The sequence below is a fragment of the Gopherus evgoodei genome, chromosome 1 (assembly GCF_007399415.2).
Source record: "Gopherus evgoodei ecotype Sinaloan lineage chromosome 1, rGopEvg1_v1.p, whole genome shotgun sequence".
NCBI classification, from domain to species: Eukaryota; Metazoa; Chordata; order Testudines; family Testudinidae; genus Gopherus; species Gopherus evgoodei.
The window spans coordinates 96,673,169-96,700,621 of NC_044322.1; the positions used below are offsets into that span (position 1 = coordinate 96,673,169).

The following is a 27,453-nucleotide window of genomic DNA, read 5'->3' on the forward strand; positions in this document are numbered from 1 at the left end:
ATTCTAAAGTTCTAGGAAGAAATCACCACCAGTGTGGATCCACACTGTCTGAGATTTGGGGGGCGTGTCATAAGCAAATAGTTAAGGGTTAATGTCTCTTTTACCTGTAAAAGGTTAAGAAGCTCAGTAAACCTGGCTGACACCTGACCACAGGACCAGTGGGGGGGACAAGATACTTTCAAATCTTGGTGGAGGGAAGTCTTTCGTTTGTGCTCTTTGTTTTTGGGAGTTGTTCACTCTTGGGACTAAGAGGGACCAGATGTCAAGCCAGGCTCTCTAAATCTTTCTGAATCAGTCTCTCACGTTTCAAACTTGTAAGTAATAGCCAGGCAAGACGTGTTACTCTTATTTTTGTTTGCTCAACTTGTAAATGTTCCTTTTTTGCTGAGAGGATTTTACCTGTTTGCTGTAACTTTGAACCTAAGGCTAGAAGGGGTTCCTCTGGGCTATATGAATCTGATTACCCTGTGAAGTATTTTCTCCTTTATTTTAGAGAGATGATTTTTACTTTTCTTTCTTTAATTAAAAGCTTTCTTTTTAAGAACCTGATTGATTTTTCCTTGTTTTAAGATCCAAGCGGATTAAGTCTCGACTCACCAGGGATTGGTGGGGGAAAGGACAGGGGATGGTTAATTTCTCTTTGTTTTAAGATCCAAGGGGGTTGGATCTGTGTTCACCAGGGAATTGGTGAAGTCCCTCAAGGCAACCCAGGCAGGGGAAAGTTTTGGGGGGTTCAGAAAGTGCTCCAGACACTGAAATTCTGGATGGTCTTAGTGTACCAGATCTAAGCTACTAATTAAGATCAAAAGTGTCTATGCAGATTCCCACATCGGTACCCTAAAGTTCAGAGGGGGGGAGGAGGGGAAGGAACCTTGACACAAGTATTCTCCCTTTCCAGGTATCTCCTTCATTTGGTCTTCCCTGCTTAGCTGTCTTCCTCCAAATGTGCACATCTGCTAAATCCCAAGTGCGATTTAGTCCTAAACTGGAATTAGAAACAAAGGCAAAGAAACGCATTTTACACCTACAATCCCAAACCTGCACTTAGCAGCGCAGCCCCACCGCATTACAGGCGGCACAAGCCTGCAAGACCCAGGGCAGGATACTTGCTGGCAGCCTCCTGTTAAATAACAGGGAACACAGCGAGGCGCTGCACTGCGGGGGCAGTGCCTTTGGCTGGCTCTCGCAACCCAGCCCCTGGCTACTCGGGCCGCCTGCAGAGCCCGGGTCACCGCACGCAGCAGCGAACCCTGGAGCCCCGGGGAACGGCTACAGCCGCCACCGGCAAAGCCCCCTCGCGCGCAGAACTGTGCGTGCCGCGCTACCAGCGCAAAGGGGCAACCACCGCGCTTCGCGCCAGCGAACCTCTCCTGCCCTTCTCCGATTGGCTCACTCAGCCGTGCGCGTGACAAACGCCTGGCCTCCGGTTGGCCGTTGGGGAAGCGCATGACCGAGGAGGGTTGGAGGCGGGTCGCAGTTTCCTAAGCTACAGTGGAAGAGGAGGAAGCTGGTGGCAGCAGCCTCATGTGCGCCGCTCCCTTGCCCTGTGATTGGCGGGGCAACTTTGCTGCGGGTCACGTGGCGGCGTGGCTCGCGCTGGCTGGTTGGCGGGTTGTTGCCTTGGCGACAGAGGAATAAGGGGCGGGATCTTCTCGCTGCGCCGCCGCCCGTGAGCGCGCGGCACCACCACCGGCAGCACCGCCCAGGAGAAGCCGTCGCGGCGGGAGCATCCGCCGCCCGGGCGAGAGCGGGGCGGGGGCAGCACGGGGGCGCGCCCATGGCGGGGGGGTGAGCGGCTCGCGCTGGCGGCGGCGGCGGCGGCGGGAGGATGCGCGAGTACAAGGTGGTGGTGCTGGGCTCGGGCGGGGTGGGGAAGTCGGCGCTCACGGTGCAGTTCGTCACTGGCACCTTCATCGAGAAGTACGACCCCACCATCGAGGATTTCTACCGCAAGGAGATCGAGGTGGACGCGTCGCCCTCGGTGCTGGAGATCCTGGACACGGCCGGCACCGAGCAGTTCGCCTCCATGCGGGACCTCTACATCAAGAACGGGCAGGGCTTCATCCTGGTCTACAGCCTCGTCAACCAGCAGAGCTTCCAGGACATCCGCCCCATGCGCGACCAGATCATCCGCGTCAAGAGGTGACACCCCCCTGCCCCCGCCGCCGGGGAGCCGCCCGGCCCCGGGCCCCCGCTCTGCAGCCGCCAGCCCGGCTTCCCTGCCCCACCCAGCCCTCCGCCAGCCTCTCCCTGCCTGGCCCGGCTGCTCCCACCCCGCGCCCCCTGCGGCCGCCCGTGGCCTGGTGGGTCCGGGGTGTTAACCGGTGCCTCGCTCATTAGAAATTGCCGGGCGGGGGGTTTCTCGCCGCTTTTCCGCGTGTTGTGGAAACTCTGGTATCGGGGCCTCCAAACCCAGCCGCTTGCACTAGCCGTGGGCTGAAGCTCGGCTTGGTCCTGAGGGTGGAGGATGGGAGCAGGGCCGGCAGGAGATGCTGAGCCTCCTGGGGGCTTTGTGGCACAGACAAGTTTGCAGTTTTCTTGTCTGAAAGGTGCCAGGCTGCTCATCCCAGTGCAGGCGAGGGGCTGGCCTTAGTATAACCCTGTGGCTGTGAGGGAGGTAGCTGGTACTTGGATGTCACCCACATCATCCTTACTTTAAAGTACTTCACTAATCAATTATTTGGCAAAGAGGGATCTTCCGATGTGTGCATGCTACATATGTATTTAACTGAATACAAAATTTACCTCAACAGATGACCAGAGATTTTACTTACCTTCCCACACCACTTCAAGATACCAGAGCACAAACCCCTTCTTCAGTACAAAAACTCTGTATTTCTTTAAGGAACGCTGTGATGCTTAGGCCTTATTTACACTGTCATTTCCCTTACATCTCCCCTGGCTGTATTGCCACTGTTGTAGCTTTTGTCGTAATAGCAGTGCTTGGTGAATTAGGGTATATGGGCCATCTGTTTTTAACTACTATATCGCTGAGTTACAGTCTGAGAATGGTTGGGTGACACTGGTTGAAATATAAGTGACCAGTGTACATTAATGCTACCACTAGTTGAGCTGCACTAGTGGCAGTACAACCATCTGAAATATTTGAGATGTCAATGTGGATGAGGACATACCTGTGGCCAAACCATCTTATAGCTAGGTTTATTCCTGCCTGTTTAGATGAAAGTAATTTTCTGAGAACCATGTTTAAGCCTAAGTATCAACCAAGGTTAAATCATGGTTCTCCAACACGGACATTTGTTTTTTCTCTCTCTCTCTCTATATATATATAGAAGAAAACCCTTTGTAATGTAATATATAATAGGGCCACAACTGTATTTCCACCTTCCTTAATGTAGTCAGGGCTTAGCAACAAAATTTAATCATGTAAGTATGTTCATTACATTATACGTGCAAGCTGTCGTTTGAGTTTCTAAGGTAGAGGTAAATATTATAATGGGTGAGGGGAAATATATTTTGGAAAAAAAAATTCTCATTTCAGTCAAGATTTCTAAGTTCCTGGGTAGTAATTCCCTGTACATGTGCTTTATAACTTATCATAAAAGATTATTTTCTCTTCATTTCATTTGATATAGTAGGGAAGTTTAAAGATTGAGGGTGGAATTTTTATATGAACCAAAGTGATTGAAGAGCACAAGCCCTATTGAAAGTCAGTTAAACTTTATCTGCCTTATGCCATTCGTTGTTTCCCCACTTAAGATTTTTTTTAATTTAAATAATTAGCTATTATGAGCTCTCATGTTTATTAAATTCCTATCAGATTTGCTTAGCTAATCAGTCAAAAACTGATCTTACCGTCAGAAATTCAGTTGGGATTGGAAAATTTAACTGACACTTTTTCAGTTTACATTATAATCCGTAACAGAGGTTCTGCAATCAGACCTAAATGTACAATTTGTAGATGGCTAAAGCAGAATAGAACCAACTTGAACTTCCTTAGTTGACTTCAGTCAGCACTGCTACCAGTAGATCGACATATGTCTCTCCCTTTTTTTTTTCTGTTACCATCTACATTTGTAATAGATGCACTGTGGGATAGTTGTATGAGCAAGATGTCATAATACTACAGTGCTTTACAGATATTAAAACTAATGCAGGTTTGCAGCTGCTAGTGGAAATACTTTGCCAATCTTTCAACTTTAAACGGAGGCTTGATCTGTGCTTAATAAGGGGGGACACCAACTTTAAATAAAGGCATTTTGTTAAAAAATGCTAGCTAAAAGTCATTTGGGGTACTACTGTACTGACTGTTAGTCTTGATGCCACCTTCTGCGGTTTTAAGTTACTTTTTTAAATCTTTCATTTAAGTATTTTAACCCTTTTAGGTTTAGTAATCTTAAGTATAGACTTGTAACCATAGTAAGTTTAAAAAAAAAAAGTCATTAAATTGAATGTTGAAAGTGACATAAACTAAACAAAAAAGACACTGGAATAAGAGTTTACACACAGAGATTATAGTGATATAATTATACCGGTACAACTGTGGTGGTGAATTTCCCCATGTACACAAGCCTATAAACTCAGTCCTGTTTACATGGGTTAGGGTTTTATGTCCTGACCCTGCAAACACTTATACACGTGCTAAATGATGGGGAAACTTTGTGTGTGCAAGAAATATTAGACTTTGTGTGGACACAGCTTCCAGTGGCCCTTGATGGATTCTGTGTTAGTGGGCAAAGAGAAGCGAATACTACCTTTTTGCCATTAAGTAGGAGATACAAAAAAGTTAAGAATGCTTACATTAAATTATACTATTGTACTGAGAATTTTTTCCCACAAAATGGGTGGACAACTGTGGAAACATAATTGTGTGTTGTTTACATTATGTAAATAATCCACTTAATTTCAGAAGGAGCTGGATTGTTGTCTGAAGAAATTTACTTGTTTGGACAAGGCTAAGCTGCTAGACCAGTGCTACCAAGAGTCAGAAGTGAGGTAAAAGCACAGCAGTTTTCAATGAAACAAAGACTGAAAGTGACACACCCCAATAGGTTTTAAAGAAAATAAACTAGGGTAACAAAAAAGAGCTAGTGAGTGCACAAGCCAAGAAATGTTCCTTTTGTTGAGCAGGATTAGATAAATTCTAACATTAGTAGGTGAAATATCGCATGATTCAAAAGCATTTACAGAGAAAGTGTTAAAATGCAGCTCCCACAGTTTATATATGTTCCTATGCTGCAGTGTGTACCCATGTTCTGTCTAGAATGTGTCCACATACATGCTAGCCAAGCCAGCCTCTGAGTGTCCACAGTGCACAGACTCTCACAACCCTTGTCTTAAAGCCATGTTCACACAGACTCTGCAGTTATGTGGGTTTGATGCTATGGTTTCTGGACACGTATCCCAGATTTCTTAATGCCTCACTATTTGGAGCTACTCTGGGAGTCAGTGTGTGATATATTTTCTGTCCTTCCTGGGCCTCTGTGCAGAAGTGATTTTAGCCCATCAGCTTACTTGGTTGAAGCACTTCCAACTCTGCACGCTTCTCAATTCTGTCTGTTCCAGCTGAGCCCATGTCATGGATCCAGTCAGGTTTTAAATCATGATTTAAATCACTAGTCAGGAAGACTCGATGTAATCAAGGATTTTTACATAAAAGTGCATCCTTTTTGGTTGTTATAACCTTAATACATATTCTTCAACTCAGAGATAGATGGAGGTTTCATTTTTAGAAGATACCCACTATACATTTTTAAACTGATTTATTTTGAAAACTTTTCAGATTAGTTTTACAGCGTTATCAGAAATTGAATGATTGTTTGGTTATTTCATTTACCAAAGGTAATTGAAGCAGATAGTTCACCTCCCAGTGACTGACTTCATAAATATCTTCAATTCAACAGGTTAATTATTATTTGGAGGATTTTCTTGCCATGCTGTATTAGGAAAAGAACATCACCAGACATTTATTTAAACTAAAACAACACTGTTATGTATTCTGTTTTTTTTTCAACAGCAAACATATAATATTATAACAGGACATGCATATTAATTTTTTAATTTAGCTAAACATTCAAGTTTTTTAAAATCAAGTTTGTTTTTGTTAAAATTGTTTTTAACTAAAATAGTTTAAATGAAATATTAAAAGAAATTAATCAACTTCGTCAGCCAAGTCAACACGAGAAACTTAAAATATTGGCTTCTGCAGCTAACTCAGTCATCTTCACCTTCGTTTACCTGTTTGTTCATAATCTGGAAAAGAAAAACAAGCTTTCGTGCTTTTTCAGGTCCTAAACGATTTCTCAATTTGGAATGAATTAGTCCAAAGGAAGAAAATATTCTTTCTACACTGGCAGAAGAAGCTACTGCTGTTAAAAGTGAGATTATCACTTCAACGTTCTCTCAAACCAAGTGCTTAAGTGACTTCCACCAGTTCGCTGGTGTGACTTTCTTTAAAACATCATCAGCAAACATATATTTCTGGTTCACCCTCAGCTCTGAAGTTTATTATAGTTGGCATTATGGAGGGATGATTGCTGGATGTCCATGTCATAGCCAAACTCCTGTTCTTCAGCAGTTAAGGTTTGACCCTGGTACTGAGTATTGAGAACATTTTCAAGAAATGAGCTGGAGATAGTGCTTGTCACATTGGTTTTTTAATGCTTGTAATTTAACTCTGGAATTGCTCTTTTTAAGATCTGACTCAGTTCCTTTCAAATTTCAACGGAGTCAGCAATAAAATAGCTATTTCCCTTCATTTTGTTCACAGCTACAGAAATAGGCTTCGGGGTACTTAGCATGTGTTCAACATTTCTCTTAAGCTGAATGTTGAGAACTTTGGCAGTGACAGTCCCATCGATTTTGTTCACAAACATCTGCTCTGTATCCTGGTCTTAATTACTGAACCATGTATGGGTTCTCAATCATATGGAAAGGAGAGTTTGTTGCATAAACAAACTGGGCATTTTTTAATCAATTACTACTTTTTGTAATCTGCTGGTTCTTATCACAAACTTATCTACGGTTGTTTCTGGATGATGGAGATTTTTTTTTCTTTTTGCCATAGAAAGTGATGGTGATCTTGAAGGTGGATAGTCTTCAGAATCCTGCATGTTGAGGATAGATTCTCCTAAACAAAATAAATCAGTGCAGTTATTTAATTATTACCATACTACTCATTTTGTATTACACATTGCATTCGCTGACACTCAATACTACTTTAAAGGTGAAATTGTAAAAGGAAGATCTGCCTATTTCAGCTATTTATTTTTATCACAACTACATCTAAAATGATAGTTGTTACTCTATGGTACTATATTTTTTGCTCAAACATGAGAATTCAAGAATAGTCCATAAGGAAGACAGGCAGTCCTTAGGAAAGAAGCAGGAAATAAAAAAATTTACCAACCTGCCTGAAGATCCTGCATGTTCAGACATGTTCCTTTCATCATCTTCAATGCTGCTTCCTCCTGAGAAGGAACACTTCTCATGATGTTTCATTCGGGCAACCAGACGTTTCATTTCTTTGTTGCACTCTTTGCATTTTGCACGCATGCCTGTCTTATCCTACGTAGAGAAACTTCTCTAAATATTCCCAAAGTGGGTCTGTCTTACAGCCTGCTGCCATTATAGGTTTTCACTTCTAGTGAAAGAATGGTATTTTAGATCTCAAATCAATGAAGGCTACACTCAGACCCAAGACTTCTGGAATATACTGCTCTCAAACAGTTTCACTTGTTTCTACTGCCTGTCCCTCTCTTCTCACATTTATCTCCAGACTTCTGCTTGTCCAGATCTATTCCGCCCCCAATGATCTTCTGTTCATTGAATTTAACTTTGCACTTTTAGAGAGAGGTGAGGGATTGACTCTGCATACACAAATTTTGCAGAGGGATAATAGGGTTGAGGTCTGTTATTTCTCACCTCTATATATTTATTTTAAAGTTATTTTGTTGTTAACAAGCATATCATCTCTGGAGACACAAATCCACAGTTTGAGAACTGCAAAACTAAGCATCTCTGATGGTATCTTCTGGACTGAGCACTGAATCCTATTGGGTAGAGAGAAAGATTAACCTAAATAATCTATACAGTAGCCTCTGGAACCACATAAGATTGGGTCCCTAATCCATGAACTATTGGAACTCATTTACAAAACTTTTCTTAAACATTCCTTGAATATATTGTCTCATACTATAGAATTAGAATCTTTATAATCTGTATTCCATGGTACATTATAGCTCAAAGATATCTCATCTTTATCTTTAGATAAGGTTTTTCCTCAAAAAGCATTTAATCAAAAAAATTAGATTGATTTATTTATTTTAATCCACCTGGGAGCTAGTGTTGGTGGAAGAGCTGCCCCTACTTGTGGCTGAACTGTCCATGCAGTAGGGAAGAGGTTCTACCAAATGCTGGATGGAATTTCAGCAGCAGTTTCTGAGTGGTGGAGGACACAGTACATGGAAGGGAACTCATTCATGGCAGTCTGGAGACACCTGTCCCTTGCTGCAATTGCTGCAGGTTCCTCATGTGTTGACTGATCCTGTTGTACAAGACAGTTAGCATAGCATGGTTGGATCACATTGTTATGCAGACCTGAGACAACCACCAGTGGCTTCAGAACTTTTGCATGTGGAAGCAGACCTTCTTAGAACCATAGAGGGAGCTTTCCCTGACCCTTTGGTGCCAGGACATGCAAATGAGGGAGGCCATACCTGGGACTTCATCCCTGTTCAGAAGCATGTTGTGCAAGGCTGTGGGCTCTACCCTGTGCTTGGAGCAGTGATGAGCACTCACTCAAACTCCTTACAATAAGGACAGATAGCGGATGAGTTGCTGGACTTGCAGGCATCATCCTTAGTGTTGCGCTAGAGGGTCTTAAGGTGTTTTGATGCACTCCCTCCAGTGTACACCAGTCCAGTTGATCTCTCTCCTCCACCAGCTTCTCAGAGATCTCAAGGAATTGTGGATATTGGGTGCCTCTCCCAAAATCATGTTCCTTCCTGTAGTAAAATGTTAACAGGAACCCTGGCGTGCACTTCTAGGTAACGAGCAATACATTGAATATGCATCTTGTAATGCTGTTTGACAGAGCTATGTGGAAAATAGAACAGCCCATGTTTAAATTAAGCGTTAAATGCAGAGCAGGGATATATTGGCTGGCAGGTAGCTTTCGGTGCAGAGGGGTGAGTGGGAAGTGAGTAGATAGGACTGGGGCAAAGGAGTTGAGTGGGAAGTGAGCAGGTAGAAGGACTGGAACAAACAGGCTCCAGGAATTGTGAGGCAATGTGGAAGTGATACTTAACCACATGCTCTTTTGCAATTATATTGTCTTAAATTTCTCTGGGCTTGTCTAGACACACAAATTGCACTGGTTTAACTAAATTGTTTTTTACAATATTTCAGTTAAATTGTGCAAATCCAATGTGGACACTCAAATAAGTTTACCCCTGGCTTATGCAGACTGACTTAAAACAACATAAGTCAGATCCACACCAATTTAAAAGTGATGTAAATTCCTAATAAGGGCAGTTTACCTCAAATCAGTTTTTTAAACAATTTCGCTAACACCAGTGCAACTTTTGTGTGAAGACATGGCCTCAATCAGTTCAGTTGTCCTAATAATTGGAGGAAGTTCAAGTTAAAATATTACCAGCTAATATGATTTTAAATGTGTAATTGTGTACCTTAAAGACATGCTCACAGAACTGGTTACATGGTGGTATAGTATATTGTGATAAAAGATGAACTGGTTAACTTCTCCATGGAGCCAAAAGGGATATGGCATAATATAGACTAAAGATGTGCTGAATTGCCTTGGTATGAATAGTAATTCATGCAGGGACTGTATCAATCTATTTCAGATTTCTGGAATGAAATCTACTCTAGAAACTGTATCCATAGTGCTGGAACTGAATTATACTGCTATGAGAGAAAGCATGTCAACAGAGGGTTGTCCTTCTGCAAAGTTTTTATTAACCACTTGGGAGATGTTTTACTAACTTGAAGGACGTTAAGCTTTGTTCTGAGGTGACTAAGATAACACACGACTCTCTGGATATGTCTGCACTACAGTTGGGAGTGAACCTCCCTGCCTGGATGGTCAGACTCGTGCTAGGTGGATTTGAGCAAGTGTGCTAGAAGTAGTGCGGATATTACAAATCTGACTGAGAGACAGACTAGCCACCCACGCTCAGACATGGGGCATCAGGTGTGCTTGAGAACCCCAGTCACTACCTGAGCTGCAATGTCTGAGTTGCTATTTTTCATATGCCAGCTCGAGCCCTTCTAGGGTGAGTGAGTCTGCCTGGGCTAGGAGGCTCACTCTGAGCTGCAGTGTGTGCATAGCTCCTACTACTTTAGATTAGAAGCTCTTCCTTTTCTGCCAAGGCATAAAAACCAAATGATATGCCTCCAGGCTCCTGTGTGGGTGTTGGTGGAGAGCAAAACTTCTGCAAGCTTGAATGACTCTTAAACCATTATTTTAAATCTTTTTTTCTTTCAGATTTTTGGTGTCTTAAAGGTAGTGTCATTGCAAAGGGGCTGATACTTTTTAAAAAAAAAAAAAAAAAGGAGGGGGGCAAAAGCAACCCCTGAAATGAAGTACTTTCTCTCTATAGCATCTAGTTCTGCAATCCAGTGAGTGGCAACCAAGTTCCCAGGGTTGGACATGGTAACGCAGTCTTGCATATATTTGGGAGGGAATCTGTGTAAATACTCTTAGGAGCCGAGATACTTCCCTCTCCTTTTTTGGTAGATGTCATCTCCATGTTGAAAAGAACCTGAATACTCTTATTCTAAATAGTTCTAATTTAATGATATGACACTGAAGTTCCTAAATTATAATCCTTTATAAGACAGGTGTTGCCGCTAAGTAGGTTTTGAATTAATGGTCGGGTCTGTGCTTAAAGATTGTAAAAGTGTAATTTTAATGAGCTAGAGAAAATCCTATTACAACAGTTTAAAATGAGTTTTGTAGTGGGAGTGACTTTTTCAGTGTATAACTTGGTTAAAGGAGCATGAGAACATTTTCACTTTGAAGTTTGAGACGGTCTTACAATACAGTCTGCTGGCCTTTCATGTAATTGCTTTTTAAACAAGCTTAAGCATTTGAATATTTGTTTCTGGAGAACACTTTTTTCTATTTTGCTTATTAACCAATATTTTTCGTTTAGTTTATCCCAATTTATTCGTCATAAAATAATAAAGATGAAAATAGTTGTTAACTAAAGCTCAATGCTTAAATTAATTCTGTTAAATCTGGTCAGTTCACACCAGTGTGTAGAAGGGACTCCTGTCTGGGAGTGTGTGAGCCACTTGCACACACTAGTGCAACCAGGGACAGATACCGGTGAGTCTGAGCAAGTCTCTGTACCTCAGCCTCCCGCCTATTGTCAGAACTTTCTCCCTGACTCTCATCAGTATTGTACAAAATACAACACGCACCTCTTATCTAAAACAAGTTTTGTTCAAGACATAAGACAACACTATCTAGTTTTGAGATACTCAACTACATGCTCCACTGTCATTCTGCAACTATGGAGGAAATAGTTAAACAGTTCCCTTCTTCATCCTGTAAATAGCTTCATTAGCTGGGGAAGCAGAGGATAAGCTGGGTCTTCAAGGATGATCAGAGGAATCTCTACACAATTGATGTCCATAGTGATCCTGGGGGCAAACGCCATTATTCATTAAGGTAAGCAGATGTGAATTCCAAACGATCCAGGCATGGTGGACCTTTCCAGATCATCCGGCATTTGTATTTGTAAACCTACCTCAGTGGTCAACCAGACCGAGGAGCACCTGTTTATAAACTCCAAGGCCTGATGAGAGAGGCAACTGATAGGTGCACATGGGTTCCATCAGTTGCCCAGTACCGTTCAGGAGCCCCCTACATCCCATGCCATCAATAATCTGAGCATTACTAAGCTTTATAACCCAGTTCACTGGTACCTTGGTTCACTTTCACCAGTAGGGTAGCACAGAGCTGCATGACAGTGGCCCGCACAGTAAATCTCTGCATACTGAATTGGTTGTCGATGGGCTGGTAACAGTTGTGGGTGGTCAGCTTCCAGATAGCAATGATGAACTGCTTCTTAGTGGTTATGGGACATTGCGTGCTGGTTGCTGTCACTGCAGTAACAGGATCAGTTCAGCACAAATATCAAAGAAAGATGCCTTTGCCATCCTGAAAGTGTCTCGCAACTGCTGATCTGTGCAGATCTGCAGAACAATCCTCTTGCATCAATCAGTTCTGGTTTCCTGAGCCCAGAAACAATTCTGCATTGTGTGAAGCTGCTTCAAGAAGATCTCACAGAGTAACCATTCTTTGATGGTGGTGTCCTCATTCATCTGCTGCTGGAGAAGCCACTGTTGTAGCCACATCTGCTTGGTGCTGCAGCAGTCAGTCTGAAACAGAAGCCACTCAACGCTGAGAGCTCTTATCAAGCACAAATAGCCTGTACAGCTGTAGCTGCTAGCATGGGGTGCGTAGCAGTCTTGCACCCATATTGGCCGATAGCAGTTCAAAAATGGTTGCTAGCCCATCCAGAAACAGAGGAAGGGTGGGATAGAGAAGGAGTGGAATCATGGGATTTTTTGGTGTTTGACACCCTTCCCCCTCCAATCCTGACATTCTCAGGCTTCTGCTATGCATTCCCACAGTACTCCATTGAGAAAAATCCCAGAATGCACATAGCAGAGCAAAGGACCATGGAATACCTACCTGCCTGATACACTGAATGTTTAGTGCACTCCAAGCTCCCACTGTATATACACAGTGATGCAAGTGGAAAGAGGATATTGTTGTCCAATCTGCATGCTCTTAATGTGGTTTACATACTGCATATTGATTCAGTGTGAGCTAAGGCTCCCATTTAGACAAGCCCTGAGTGACTTGCTGTAGGTCACATGAAGGCTGGGACAAAGCAGGGAATCAAACCTAGATCTCCATGTCCCCAGTTAATACCCTATTAATAGGACCACTCTTCTTCTCTTTTGGGTTCTGTGCTCTAGTGAGGTTATGGGCTAACATTTGAGCCTAAGTGAGAGTGATTATAAAAATTAAAAGGAATTTGAAAAATGTACTTATGAGACTTTTTGAAAAATGTAACTAAAAAACAAAAATGCTGAATTTTTAGGTGGTATGCAACTTGTAGATTTGGTAGGCAATGACTAGCTTTGCAGCTGTCCTGATTGTGCAGTCAACTAAGTGCACAAAACTGTATTAATGTGACATTAAGATTGCCTAGTTAACATTTTTAAATGTTTGCATTGTTTCCTGATCTTTAAGACCTAATTTTTAAACCTGGGTCCCAAGTTAGACATTTTAATGAGCAGCTTAATTTTTCAGAGGTGCTGAGCCTTCCTGTTTTCAGCAGCATTTATTGGTGTTCAGCAACTCCAAAAATCAAGCTACTTCTTTAGGTGCCTGATTCTAGACACCCAAGTTTAAAATTTTTGGCCAAACATTCTATAGCAATAAAACCACATTGCGCGCACAACTTCTGTTCATGCTTTTCTTTGTAAATGTGTTTAATAGACTTCTTGTAAAATATATATAAGGAAAGTATATTCCATATGAAGAGTGGCTAAATTTTATGGTGCTATAAAAACCTTTGCTTTTATGTTTCCTCCCTTTAAGTCTGCAACCCTAGTGTTGCACTGAGAGCAGATTTGTGGATCTCACTGAAGGAAATTCAAGTGAAACCGAAGGCTTGCCTTTAGTTCTAAATGTGGTGAGGTCTGTAGTCATTGTTTCTTGAGAGTTCTCTAGTATCTAGGTACAATTTATTTAAAAACTTCTGTATGTTGCTCACTGGTCAACAGTTTCATGGTTCCAGTGGAACGTAGCTGTCCTAGGAGGTCATGGTTGCAGAAGGAGAGGGATCTCTCAAGAATGAGGGCCAGGCCCATGGAGGGTTTTGAATATCTAAATCAAGATCTTGAATGAGATTTAGTGGAGAGAAATTGCAAAGATCAGAATGCTGCATTTATGTGTTCACAGTGACCCTTGTTGCTAAGCAATTAGACTGTATCTTTTGGAGCTGTTCCAGAGTGTATAACTTTATTTTTAAATTAGATGAAATAGCCAAGTCTAAAGGTCACGAATGCATGCATTACAGGGGCCAGGACTGAGTCAGGGAAAGGTGTAGTCTTGAAGATGGGACAGTAGTACTTGATGGTCCTTGGTATCATGAATATGGATGCATTTCTCTTGTCTGTAGACAGGACGAGTTCATCCTCGAGAGCTAAAAGTATTCTCTGTATCGTGGCCTACCCTGAAGCCTGACTGAAAGGAATCTTGAATACTGGCAACTAAAACATGGCATTGGGGATAGTGTAGTTTTTTGGTGGTTTGCTAGCTTGCTGAGAAAAGACCTGCAGCCTCACTGGGATTGAGCAATGATTTAGTGTTGGCTAGACCATTGAATGTTAGAGTGGCTATTGGACTCCTTATCAAAGGAGGTGCTAGCAATTCATTAGTAAGTGTCCAGGTATTCCCTGCTCTCTTACTATCTAAGACGGACAGTGGTTAGTCTCTTGTGGTGACTCTAATTCCAGTCAGTGCTTCTATGACTGTATGAACAAGGTTGCATTTTTGGAAGGAAGGTGGTGTTTCTGGTTCTGTGCTTGGCTTGTTTTTGGTAGCACATGAGGTCATCCCAGATGTGGGTGATTTTCTCAAAAATGAGAAATTTTAGGGAGGTGAGTCCAGTCCTGAGGTAACTGGAAATAGTCTCATATTATGCAGTTCATAGTCTTTGAAAGTTCTGTAAGGAGTAACTTTACTACATTTTACTACTGAAGACATGTATGAGCTCTTTGCTGCCATTGCACAATGACATAAGTTTGTAGTAATTCCTTGTTCAAGGCTGTGTATCAAATCCTGTCCTCCACCAGGGCCATTTGAGTGTTTTTCCTTTCCATATTTTCTGTTGTAGACTGTTCAAAAACCTGGTGACTTAAGAGTGCTTATAGCAGCAGTTGGGGAGTGACTGTAATGTGTCACTAAATTTTCTGTTCCATTGCCTCTTGGTTGGAAGAGTTCCTATAGTGTTTACTTTCCATGCCTGGGCACTGTATTTATTATGCATTTGCCAACAGTGTGCGTACAAAATTGCAGCTAGTTCTGGCATTGCTTGGCCCAGCAACCCAACTGAAAACAAAAATATATTGGCTATAATCAATCCTGATTTAGTATGAAATAAATAAAACTGAATTTGTCCTATATTTAATTTAGGACTACACACAATTAGGTGGCTGTATATGCTTAATCTGCAAAAAAGATTTGTAGTAGTCTGTCATAGTTCTTGAAGTAACTGCACCCTTATAGCCTCCTTGAGGGAGCCCCACATAGGTTTCTGGCAGGTCCTGCGATCCTTTCTCTCCAGACTTAGGCTGAACTTCACAGTAGTTATTTCAGCAAGTCTGACCTCCGCTTAGCACCTGCTGTCCTATTTTCTGCAGAGCAGTGACAGGTTTAACCAGTGATGAGCCAGCTTGCATAAAGCAAAGTACTATTTATTCAGAATAAAAGCATTACAAAGAACATATCTGAAAATAATAAACAGCTGACTTTGCAGGTCAAGTGTGGTGGTGATCCATCTTCCAGATGGGAACCTTGGCAGGCTCCAAAGTACTTCAGGGCCTTTTCATAATTTCATGTCAGTTTGTGGATTGGGTGAGGGTGACTTACGACAGAGTTGTCACTTTATATAGTTCTTGTTTACTAGGCCTCTTGAACCAGGTCAAACCAGTTTATGCACTTCCCAGGGGAGGGAGAGAAACTTCTCTAGACTTGTAAAAGCAGCAAAGAATCCTGTGGCACCTTATAGACTAACAGACGTTTTGGAGCATGAGCTTTCGTGGGTGAATACCCACTTCGATGCATCTGACGAAGTGGGTATTCACCCACGAAAGCTCATGCTCCAAAACGTCTGTTAGTCTATAAGGTGCCACAGGATTCTTTGCTGCTTTTACAGATCCAGACTGACACGGCTACCCTTCTGAAACTTCTCTAGACTTGTTACTTTCCTTCAGGATTTGTTTATTATCTCCCAGTGACTTTAGTTCATAGAATCATAGATTTTTAAGGTCAGAAGGAACCATTATGATCTTCTAGTCTGACCTCCTGCACAATGCAGGCCACAGAATCTCACCCACCCATTCCTGTATCAAACTCCTAACCTAAGTCTGAGCTACTGAAATCCTCAAATTGTTGTTTAAAGACTTCAAGGTGCAGAGAATCCTCCAGCAAGTGACCCATGCCCCATGCTGAAGAGGAAGGTGAAAAGCCCCCAGGGCCTCTGCCAATCTGCCCCAGAGGAAAATTCCTTCCTGACCCCAAATATGGTGATCAGCTAAACCCTGAGCATGTGGGCAAGACTCACCAGCCAGACACCCAGGAAAGAATTCTCTGTAGTAACTCAGATCCCACTCCATCTAGCATATCATCACAGGCCATTGGGCATATTTACCACTAATAGTCAAAGACCAATTAATTGCCAAAATTAGGCTATCCCATCATACCATCCCTTCCATAAACTTATCAAACTTAGTCTTGAAGCCAGATATGTCTTTTGCCCCCACGGTTCCCCTTGGAAGGGTGTTCCAGAACATCACTCCTCTGATGGTTAGAAACGTTCATCTAATTTCAAGTCTAAACTTCCTGATGGCCAGTTTATCTCCATTTGTTCTTGTGTCCACATTGGTACTGAGCTTAAATAATTCCTCTCCCTCCCTGGTATTTATTCCTCTGATATATTTAGATAGAGCAATCATATCTCCCCTCAGCCTTCTTTTGGCTAGGCTGAACAAGCCAAGCTCTTTGAGTCTCCTTTCATAAGACAGGTTTTCCATTCCTCGGATAATCCTAGTAGCCCTTCTCTATACCTGTTCCAGTTTGAATTCATCCTTCTTAAACATGGGAGACCAGAACTGCAAACAGTATTCAAGATGAGGTCTCACCAGTGCCTTGTATAACAGTACTAACACCTCCTTATCTCTACTGTAAATACCTCGCCTGATGCATCCCAAGACCACATTAGCTTTTTTCATGACTGTATCACATTGACGGCGCATAGTCATCTTGTGATCAGCCAATACACCAAGGTCCTTCTCCTCTGTTACTTCCAACTGATGCATCCCCAGCTTATAACAAATATTCTTATTAGTGCCTAAATGCATGACCTTGCACTTTTCACTATTAAATTTCATTGTATGACACTTACTCCAGTTTAGAAGGTCATCCAGATCTTCCTGTATGATAGCCCGGTCCTTCCCTGTATTGACAATACCTCCCAGCTTTGTGTCATCCGCAAACTTTATTAGTACATTCCCACTTTATTTAATTTTTTTATTATTGGCCTTGGCAAAGAATCTGAAATAATTCCTGCAGGAATCCTGTAGTTTTCCCCATTGAGTCAATACAATGACTAGCCTATAATATTTATCACTTATAAAATTGCTACAATAGTCTGAATATTCCATGTCTGTAGCATCTCTTGGTCTGTTCTTACAAGAGCGTGATCTGTTCGTCACTTAATATATGTATAGTGCTTTTATTCTTTAGATTGCTTTGCAGATGTTAAATATTCAACATCCTGTGAAGTAGGTAAGTACTATTAGCCTCTCTTTACAGATGGGTAAACTGAGGCCCATAGAGAATATGACGTTCCTAAGGCTGCATAAGGAATTCATTTTAGAGCCTGGATTAAAATGCAAGGGATGTTTTTTGGTCCCCAACCCCTCGCTTAGAAAATGCTTCATTCTCTAGAGCAGGGGACTAGTAATCACAACTCCAGAATTATCTTTGTAATTCTGCCATTGAGTTGCTATGGGACTCTGGGTAAGCAACTTAACCATTCCAGGCCTTGTTTTACTCCTGCGGGAATTCTGCACCAAAAAATTAAAAATTCTGCTCACAGTATTTTATAATTCTGCATATTTTATTTGTCAAAATAACACAATATAATAATTCCAGTTTCAATTCTTTTGGTAATGTGTGTAAACTACAATACAATGGATGGAGAATGGCAGTGGGGAGCACTGGAGGAAATCTCCAAACCTTGATTGTGTAATAGTAATGTAGCTATGTTTTATCCTTTTATTTCTAGTTATTAGTCAACAAATACAGGCAACCATATGCTCAATATTGCATTACAGGCAAATAACAAGCAAGTGAGGGCTAGGGAATCAAACTCACAATTTATATTGGCTACTGACTATCTCCAGAAACGTCAGTAGCACACAGTTCATGGAGCACGTTTTGATAGGAAATGTTTTTAGTCCAAAAATTTAGACCAGTTCTCACTAAGGTACCATGCTCAAATAAATTGGTTAGTCTCTAAAGTGCCACAAGTACTTCTGTTCTTTTTGCGGATACAGACTAACACGGCTGCTGCTCTGAAACCTGTCAGAAGGTACCATAAGCATTTATAACGCCATACTGTCATTTACAATAAAGCTCCTTTACAGTTACACCACTCTAGCAGTGTAAAGGAGCTTTAAAACTTTTGTACATGTTTTATTCTCCTGGGGGAGTTGTCTAAGAATGGGAACAATTCACTAACAAGGAAAACAACTAAGCAGGCAGGCTGCTACATTGTGCTCTGTCTGAGGGGCAGAGCCTGTCTCACACCAAACACCCCGAAGCCCTGTCCCTCCATGTTTGGCATGCCACAATAGTGAGCCAGAGGGACAGTCAGTCTCTCTCTCTCTCTCTTGCTTGCATGCCAAGCCCCACATTCCTGGTGTTGATTGATATCTCCCCATGCATGCATGCTCACCCTCCTCTTCCCCTGGACAAGTGGAGAGGGGCAAATGACTGCTTTTGGGGGTTCCCTTTGCTTCCCCTCAGAAGTCATTTTTCCTTGGGAAAGCAAAGAAATCTGTGAACAACATGAATTCTGCGCCCACACAGTGGCGCAGAATTCTCCCACAACTATATTTTACCTACCTATAGAATGACTTTAAAAATTCCTGTATTACACCCATATGAGGATTGCTTAATGAATTGTTGCTCCATTTTTATGCAATCTAACAGCTTCCAGGACTGTTGAAAATTAAATGCATGTCTCTTTACAACTGTTCTTTTTTGAGTTACCTGAGAGCTAGAATAACTTCTGTGGTTTGGGCAACTAAGACACTTAGAAGCTATGCAGGAATCTAGGTGTTTTAAAATGTGGAGACATCTTCAGTTGGTATAAATCTGTATAGCTAAGTGGAAGATAATGGAACTATGCCTTTTTTTAATACATGATGAGGATCTAGCTCTCAATGTTAAAATTGTGACGCTAACAAAATATAGAAAATTTTAAGTTGAGGGAAAATGTTTTTTTCTTGCCTAAGCTTCCCAAAGTGATAGCAGCAGGGATACATTCTGCTAGTTAATAGATTCCAAAACCAGAAGGGCCAATTGTGTTCAGCATCCACTCTGACCTCCTGTCCAGCACAAGCCATAGAATTTCCCAAAAATAATTCTTAGAGCATATCTTTTTTAGAAAAATATCCAATCTTGATTTAAAAATTGCCAGTGTTGAAGAATCCACCATGAGCCATGGTAAATTGTTCCAGTGATTAATTACTCTCACTGTTAAAAATATATACCTTATTTTTGGTCTAAACTCATTTGAAGAATTCTGTGGGACAAATAGTATAGCGCACACAGTGTTCTCTATCTTGAGGATTTTACGTTTTAAAACCTTCCACAGAATGCTAGAAATGGATGTAAGGAAAATCTTGCTGGGTTTAAAAGTAAAGTATCTTGCTTTTATGAAGCCTACCATCATATTCAAGCTATGGCAAAGTTCCTCAGTCAAGACAGGCACAGGCTAAATTACTAAATTGCATTCTAAGTGGCATAATTTATAATGAACTACTCTGTGTTTCCTTATAGACTAACAGACTTTTTGGAGCATGAGCTTTCGTGGGCGAATACCCACTTCGTCAGATCCAGACTAATACAGCTACCCCTCTGATACTCTGTGTTTGGCTTTGGCAATCTTAAATTACCATTTGATCACTTAAGATATCGTATCGTGTAATCTAGTTTACTTAGCTAAGCTTTGATAGGATTCTTGCCACTAAAGTTGCAGAAGTCTAAAATGGAGATAAATACTTTCTCTAACCAAGATCTATCTGCAGGCCTTATTTATAGTATCACTGTCTCTAATATCTGTAGTCCTTTACAGCTCCTGAGTACAGGGAACTCATAGTAACAGGAGGAAAGAATAAACTTTAGAGTCTGAAATAACAAACTAAAGAAGGATTACAAGTACAAAACTTTTCTGATTATCATGTACACTACAGTCATTGATGTACTGGTATTTGAATTATTATTTATGAATAATGATACAGGGCACCACCAGACATTAAATAACCATAAATTTACCATTTGGCCGTTGGATTTAAAGAAAATATTCAATTGCTTTAACTGTGCCTATATAATAAGCAGTTGACTACATCCAGTAGAGTAGCATACATTCATAAGCATATGATCAGTTACTCACAATGTGCCAGAGAATAGTCCTCTCATCCTGCTTTGCTCCAGCATGATGAGACCGGATTTGATAAAGAACCTTCAGACTCATGGCTCTCTTTATACCTTTCAGCTAAACTATTAGCTCTAGCAAAAACCTAGCCTGAAGCATTTTATCCTTGATATTTTCCTTCCCTCAAGACCATCTTTTCTTTTTTTCTCTCCCTCCGCCCTTGCTTATCAGCAGAACAGTGGAAAGGTTTGTGCTTCTTTCATTTGACAGTTTTTCTTTGCCTTGTTACCACAGTCCTGTATTTTATCAGTTACTTTTAAACCATCCATCCTTCCCACGCTACTTCTGATCTTAGCTTTTTCTCACAGTCTTACTTTATTTGCTAATTAGGGCTTTTGCCTACTGACTAGCAAATATCTTATTTTCTTAAGCAAACTGAAGCTAACTTTAGTGGGGTTTTTTTAGTTTCATAACTATCCCTACAGGGGATTAATTCCCGTGGATCCAGAATTTAGCACTTAATAAAAGGGCAGACCCCACACTGAACCAGGGCTGGGGAATAGAACAATACAGTAGAACTTCAGAGTTATGAACCCCAGAGTTATGAGCTGACCAGTCAACCACACACCTCATTTGAAACTGGAAGTATGCAATCAGGCAGCATCAGAGACCAAAAAGAGGGGGCAAAGTATAGTATTGTGTTAAATGTAAACTACTAAAACAAAAATTAAAAAAATTTTTTTTGTCAAAGTAAGGAAACTGTTTTGTGCTTGTTTCATTTAAATTAAGATGGTTAAAAGCAGCATTTTTCTTGTGCATAGTAAAGTTTCAAAGCTGTATTAAGTCAATGTTCAGTTGGGAACTTTTGAAAGAACAACCATAACGTTTTGTTCAGAGTTATGAACAACCTTCATTCCTGAGGTGTTTGTAACTCTGAGGTTCTATTGTACTGGGCTAGGGAGGGCATGTTCCTAGTGAAGGAATAGTTTTAAAATGACACTTCTAGCTGAGGAAAAGGGGGTAGTGAGTTGTATGTGGCACTAGGAATTAAGGCTGATGCTGAGAGGTATGTCAGGAGTGACAATGGTTTTGTGAAGACTGCTCTAGTACCATAGACTTGGATTGCCCCCACAGCCAATCCACTATGCTCTTTAGGAGCCGGAAGCCCTAAAAGAGATTGATTGAGCAGGACTAAGGGTATGGTTGCAGCTGCCCAGGTCAGCTGGCTCGGTCTGTCAGAGCTTGGGCTGCGGGGTGTAAAATTGCTGTGTAGACATTCTGGCTTGGGCTGGAGCCCAGGCTATGGGATGGGACCCTGTGAGCATGAACCCTATAAGCCCAAGTCAGCTGACCTGGGCTCTGAGACTTGGTGCTATGGGCTTTTTATTACTGTGTAGACATACCCAGAAACTGTTGACCCTTCTCTCATGAGGTATGCACGCTATCAGTTTTCCTCCTAGGTGAAGGATTCAGTATGTCTTTGCACTCCAAGATATACCGGACACATCCTTTGTCTTTATTCGTGAACAGGACATCCTCATCCTGTTTTTCTTCCGGTAAATTTCCTCCCTTGTAGTTTTTCTCAATCTCTTCATTGCAGTTGGCCCAGTATTCAAATAGGCATACAGTGCAAGGCATACGATACACAAATTGCCAGGCAGGGAGATAGGTGTCATTTACCTCCTGCTTGAAAGGAACATCTCTGAGGTATGTCATCTCCTGGCAACCTGCCTGAAGAACATAATTTCCAGTATAGATACATATCTCCTTAAATATTATCTGTACACGCATTTCACAATGATTATGGCAACCAGAGGAATGCTTACTCCCGGGGGAGACCTCACATGCTGCACTTTGAACTATTATGCAACTATCCAAGTAGGGGATCCCTGTGCACCCCGTTTCCTCTGCCAAGTGGCATCAAGGGGGTCACAGAGCTTAACTCCTATCAGTGATAATGTAGGGCTCTATACTTTCCTAGATCAGATTAAACTTTTATGCAGAAATTTTTCTGCATAGCTAGTTGGACGCATTTGGTTCTGTTTTGAATCATAAGACTGGAAGGGACCTCGAGAGGTACTCTAGTCCTTATTTTTTTGAAATATGGACAAAAGCGAATTCTAGAAAAGCTGAAAGATTTGTCTGCCGTGAATGATAGAACATAAAATTAGGTCAACTCTGTAACAGTTTTTTTGTGATTGATTAGTATTGGGTATTTTCAGAGTTTTAAAAAAAATTCTCTTTATTATCAGGCTTCCTGTGTGTCACTCTTTTCTCCTCCTGTGAAGAAATTTCATTTCATGTCATCTTTTGACAAGCCAGTTACAACTGTGACCCAAAGACTGAAAAGTAGCTGGATAAAAATTTTCAGACATGGATTCAGTCACTGGCCAGTGTTTTCTATCTTTGGATGTACCTTTTAGGTTCAGGGGGAGAAAAACATAGGCAAGCAGCAGCCATCGCCAATTTGGTCAATTTAATGGATCCTCTCTATACACACACCTGATAAATTATTTGAAATCTTATATCTACTTTTAAGATGAGGTAGAATGTGAAGCTGTCAGGTGGTACCATTACCATAGCAATGCGGGATAAACTGATACAATCCACATATTAAAGTGGCCACTTTGAAATATTTGCATTCATTTCTCTGGAAATAATAGAGAGCTATTAAATTAAGGCACAGAATTGGATTTTTTGTAACATCAAAGCATCAGTACAACAATCTATTGGGTAAAACAAATCTGATAATTTGTACAGGTATCATTGAAATGTAATACCAGTGGTGACATTTCTAGTCAATGTCATTATCCTCTTGTTCATCATTATGGCCTCTGTCAATAGTGCATGAGTTATCACAGACTTCATTGCCTTAGCAGCAGAATTATGTGCAGGGGCGTTCTCACTGTAGGCATAATTGATTTTCTCAAGTTGTTCTTGATGGTAAGTCAGTTCTGGATGTGTTCTAGATTTTTTCAAATGCTGCATAAGACACTCTGATTGCACAGGGAGAGTAGTGACTTTTTTCTTTCCAATTCGTCAGTGATTATTTCTTGTGATGCTGGACTATCTGCAGACTGTGATAGAGTGGTAGTTCAAGCCATTGAATGGAAGGTATTCTTTCCTTCATTTTTTGCAGCACTAGTGATGAATTTCTTCAGCTCATCATAATTGTTGGAGAATCCATGAAGGTGTGGTACGTCAATTAAACTGTGAGATCCAGATTCACGGTGTAGCAAGTTATATATGCAGTGGTGTGATAATTTTGGAACTGTTAAATATTGTGCACTCCACAATTGGGAGGCACCTTCTTTGAATGTCTTCTAAAGGATGATACTCATTGCTGACTGAAGTAGATACCTCTTTATTAACCAAAAGACCAACTGAGGCAGAAAAGTAACTGACCTCTGTAAAGTTCAATACCTGGCTTTGGATAATATTCTGAGGCTCTCCTTTTTCTATTTCAGACCAAAGGATTGAAGTGCCATTACTCAAAACTACTTGTTCATTTCAAAGGTGTTTATCAGGCTCACTTGCCAGAAGAACATCGACAAAACGTTTGGATGACTTAAGTTCCTGCTTCTGATTACTAGCAGCTTGGATAACATCAGCTAATTTTATTGTTCTTCATAGAACAATGGTAGACTTGCCTTGTCCTTGCTGTGCATGTAATGGAATTGCAGAACCTTTTTTTTTTTTTTAATCTTGCCTGTAATTTGCTACTGGAATTCTTGCAGTTTCTACATCTGAGGGATATAGGGTTTTATATCTTTGTAGAAGGTCGGACACAAGAAAAGCCTTCTTGTTATACATAAGATCATTGTCTCTTCAGTCAGCTGATAAAATGCAGTGTCATAAGGTGACTGTATTGTTGTATTGTAACTAGATGGTTTTGCCTTAAGATTTCATTTTACTCAAGTAGGAGGAAAGGCATGTTGAGTGATAAACTGTATCCTTTGCAATGAAGTCTCTCACAGATATTCTGCACAACATGTCCTGTCGATTCCTCTGAAGAGCCACCTCTCTTAAATTGGTGCTCTCCCAAATGTTTCCCTTTTATGAAGTTTGTCTCCTTTTTCGTGTCTTTTCTCAAGCAGACAATGCAAATGGACCAGTTCCTAGAGGACATGCATGCTATAGATGCAGGTGAACATGATGCTCGCTGATCAGTTTAAGAGTTTGTGTTCTTTCCTGGGTTCTCAACAACTCTGACATGTGCCAAAGCTTGTGCATTTTTGAAAGTAGCCCCTGTGACAGAGTATTGGTGGCACATCTAAACTAGAAAATTAATCCAGTGGCCACTAGTACACTTCATCTCTTCTTGTACCTGCTGCCAGCATCACAGAAATCTCTCCAGCACTGGTGGCTGTTGTCATTTTTTTTGCATTCTTTTGATTTTCATGACTGCACTTTTCAAAACTTGTGGAGAGTCTTTTTTTTTTTTTTTCCTCTTTGTAAGCTTTAAGGGGCTCGTATCCTCTGTTTTTATACACTCTTTCCTGTGGAGGTAAAATTCCCACAGAATATTTTTAGCATTACCACTGCCACTACCACCATTTTTTCATCTTGTGCAAGTATACAGACTTGTGCTAAATTAGATCTCTGTTAGTATCAAACTTGACAGTTTTGTTTAGTGAGCATTTCGATTGAAGCCCACAGTATATTGTCCTCTCTAATACTAATACTGATCTGTGCATAAGTGTCACTGAATTAAAAAGCTAGTTTCTGGAATATTTCAAAGGCTAGTACTGCGTGGGTAAGGCTATGATTTAGTCATGGGTATTCTTAGTAAAAGTCGTGGACAGATCACGGGAAATAAACAAAAATTCACAGCCTGTCCATGACTAAGGCTGCGACTTACTCATGGAGTCCGTGACTTCCGAAGACCTCCATGACTTCATCCTCTGCCGGCTGGGAGCTGCAGGGTACCCAGAGCTCCCCTGCCACTTCTGGCCACAATGGCTGGCAAGGGGGATCTGCTGCCCCTGGCCACCACAGGTGACAAGGGGGAATCCCTGCCGCTCCCTGCCCCCTTGGGCAGCTTGGGAGACCTGCGCCACTTCCTGCCCCCGTGGGCGGCTTGGGGTACCCTGACAGCTCCCTGCCACAGCCAGGGGAATGGGACCTTGGAGCTCCCAGTGCTCCCCGCCCCCTCCCCCAGCTGCCAAGGCTACTCATTTTGTCATGGGTATTTTTAGTAAAAGAACAGGTCACGAGGCTTCCATGAATTTTTCATTATTGCCTGTGACCTGTCTGACTCTTTCTAAAAATACCTGTGACAAAAACAGCCCTATCCATGACTTATACTGTAAATACCCTTGTCTGAAGCTTGGGGGGGCGCTGCTGGGGGGCAGGCTAGCGGCACCAGCTGCCACCTCTGGCCACCCCTGGCATCACTGCTCAGGTGGTCTCTGGGGCCTGCCACACCAGTTGCTGCTCTGGCGGGCCATTGGGCCACTCCAGTGGCCAGCCAGTGTCTGGTCCCAAGGCCACCAAAGCTGCTTGGGCAGCCCTGGGGTCAGCCACACTGGTCGCTGCAGAAGTCACGGAAAGTCAAAGAATCGGTGACTTCCGCAACCTCCGTGACAGACTACTCATGGGCAATTACAAACTCAGACCTTCTACCAGGCAGGCTAGGTGCTATGTTGTAATCTTTTGTACACACAGATAAAGATGCATTACATTAGGAATTCACATATATTTATCTCTAACTATTATGTGGTACAAACTGTGGGCATACAATCTACTGCTACTCCTGCACAATCTTCAGTGTGAGACTGATCTGGTCAGGAAATTTCAGTTGAAAATACAAAGCTATTATAACAATTTCTGAGATATAGTAATAAAAAATAAGACTATGCAATGTGACAACATTTCATGCAAGTATTTGTAAAATGTTGATATTTGGCATTTTTTGCCACATGCTAAACAGCTTCATTTCTGGAAAAAAAAAATATTGCCCATGTAAAACCAATAAAAATCTTTTAAGATATTATTGTTTGGTAGCTGTGACCAACAAACACCATTATGGTGTTGAAATTAAATAGCGAAAACTGTAGTCATAGTCATGTTTGTGTTTCTGGAACTGTGCAAAAAAAGACGTGAAACAATGACTGTCACTTACAGGCATCAAGTATCAGAGAGGTAGCCATGTTAGTCTGGATCTGTAAATAGCGACAGAGTCCTGTGGCACCTTATAGACTAACAGAAGTATTGGAGCATAAGCTTTCATGGGTGAAGTGGTAGTCACGAAAGCTTATGTTCCAATACTTCTGTTAGTCTATAAAGTACCACAAGACTTTGTCGCTACCTACGGGCATGTGGCACCATTTGGCTGCACCATCTCATACTTCATCTAAATTTACACATCCACATCATTTGAAAGCTTATTTCATGTATGATGGGTACATGAAACTCCAAAAAATTCTCCTTCTTGGAGAATTGCTGCACCCCTAATAAGCTAACATCTCTGACATTCTTACATTTTATACAACATTTTTCATCTGGAAGGATCCTAAAATGACTTTAAAATTCAGTGAACTGGTATTTAAACTATAAACTGAGATCACTTCATGCAAAACTGAAATGCAGTCATGTGAGGTAACAACTGTTCAACAGTGCACAGACATGTTACCCAGCAATGAAGGACAGGAAGTCAAAAACACTTCTTTCATTTGGAACTACAGAAGGAATTTATGTAGAACTTAATTTCCCAAGCTGGAATTCTGTAATGTGTCGTTACTTCCTAATACACGTTAGTTTGATTTGTAGCACAGAGCGATGTCTATAGAACAGATTAGTTCAGTGTTTTGCTGTCTTAGATGTGTGGGAATATAACTGGACAGGAGTAAAAGTCCACACAGGGTGAAAATTGAATCAGTGTCAATGTCTCTGTTAATTTGGCTACAAAGAGCCTGATCATGTAACATCTGTAGGAGTTGTCAGTACCTATCAAGATCAAGGTAGAGAGTACACCCATTTTGAGACAAGCTTTAGC

The 27,453-nt window shown here is 41.5% G+C and overlaps 1 protein-coding gene across 2 annotated transcripts in view; it reads left to right on the top strand.

Moving 5' to 3' along the window:
* The first annotated feature begins 1,802 nt into the window (after window positions 1-1,802).
* The window catches only part of RAP2A (RAP2A, member of RAS oncogene family), a 32,089-nt gene continuing 6,438 nt past the window's right edge, over window positions 1,803-27,453 (top strand). The window contains exons 1-2 of one of the 2 annotated variants that reach the window (XM_030567680.1): window positions 1,803-2,142; window positions 23,596-24,541. In XM_030567680.1, the coding sequence (XP_030423540.1) occupies window positions 1,829-2,142; window positions 23,596-23,665 (384 nt within the window). In that variant the 5' untranslated portion in view covers window positions 1,803-1,828 and the 3' untranslated portion in view covers window positions 23,666-24,541. Of the gene's footprint in view, window positions 2,143-23,595; window positions 24,542-27,453 lie in introns of those variants that run through there. The other variant, XM_030567669.1, reaches the window with a different exon arrangement.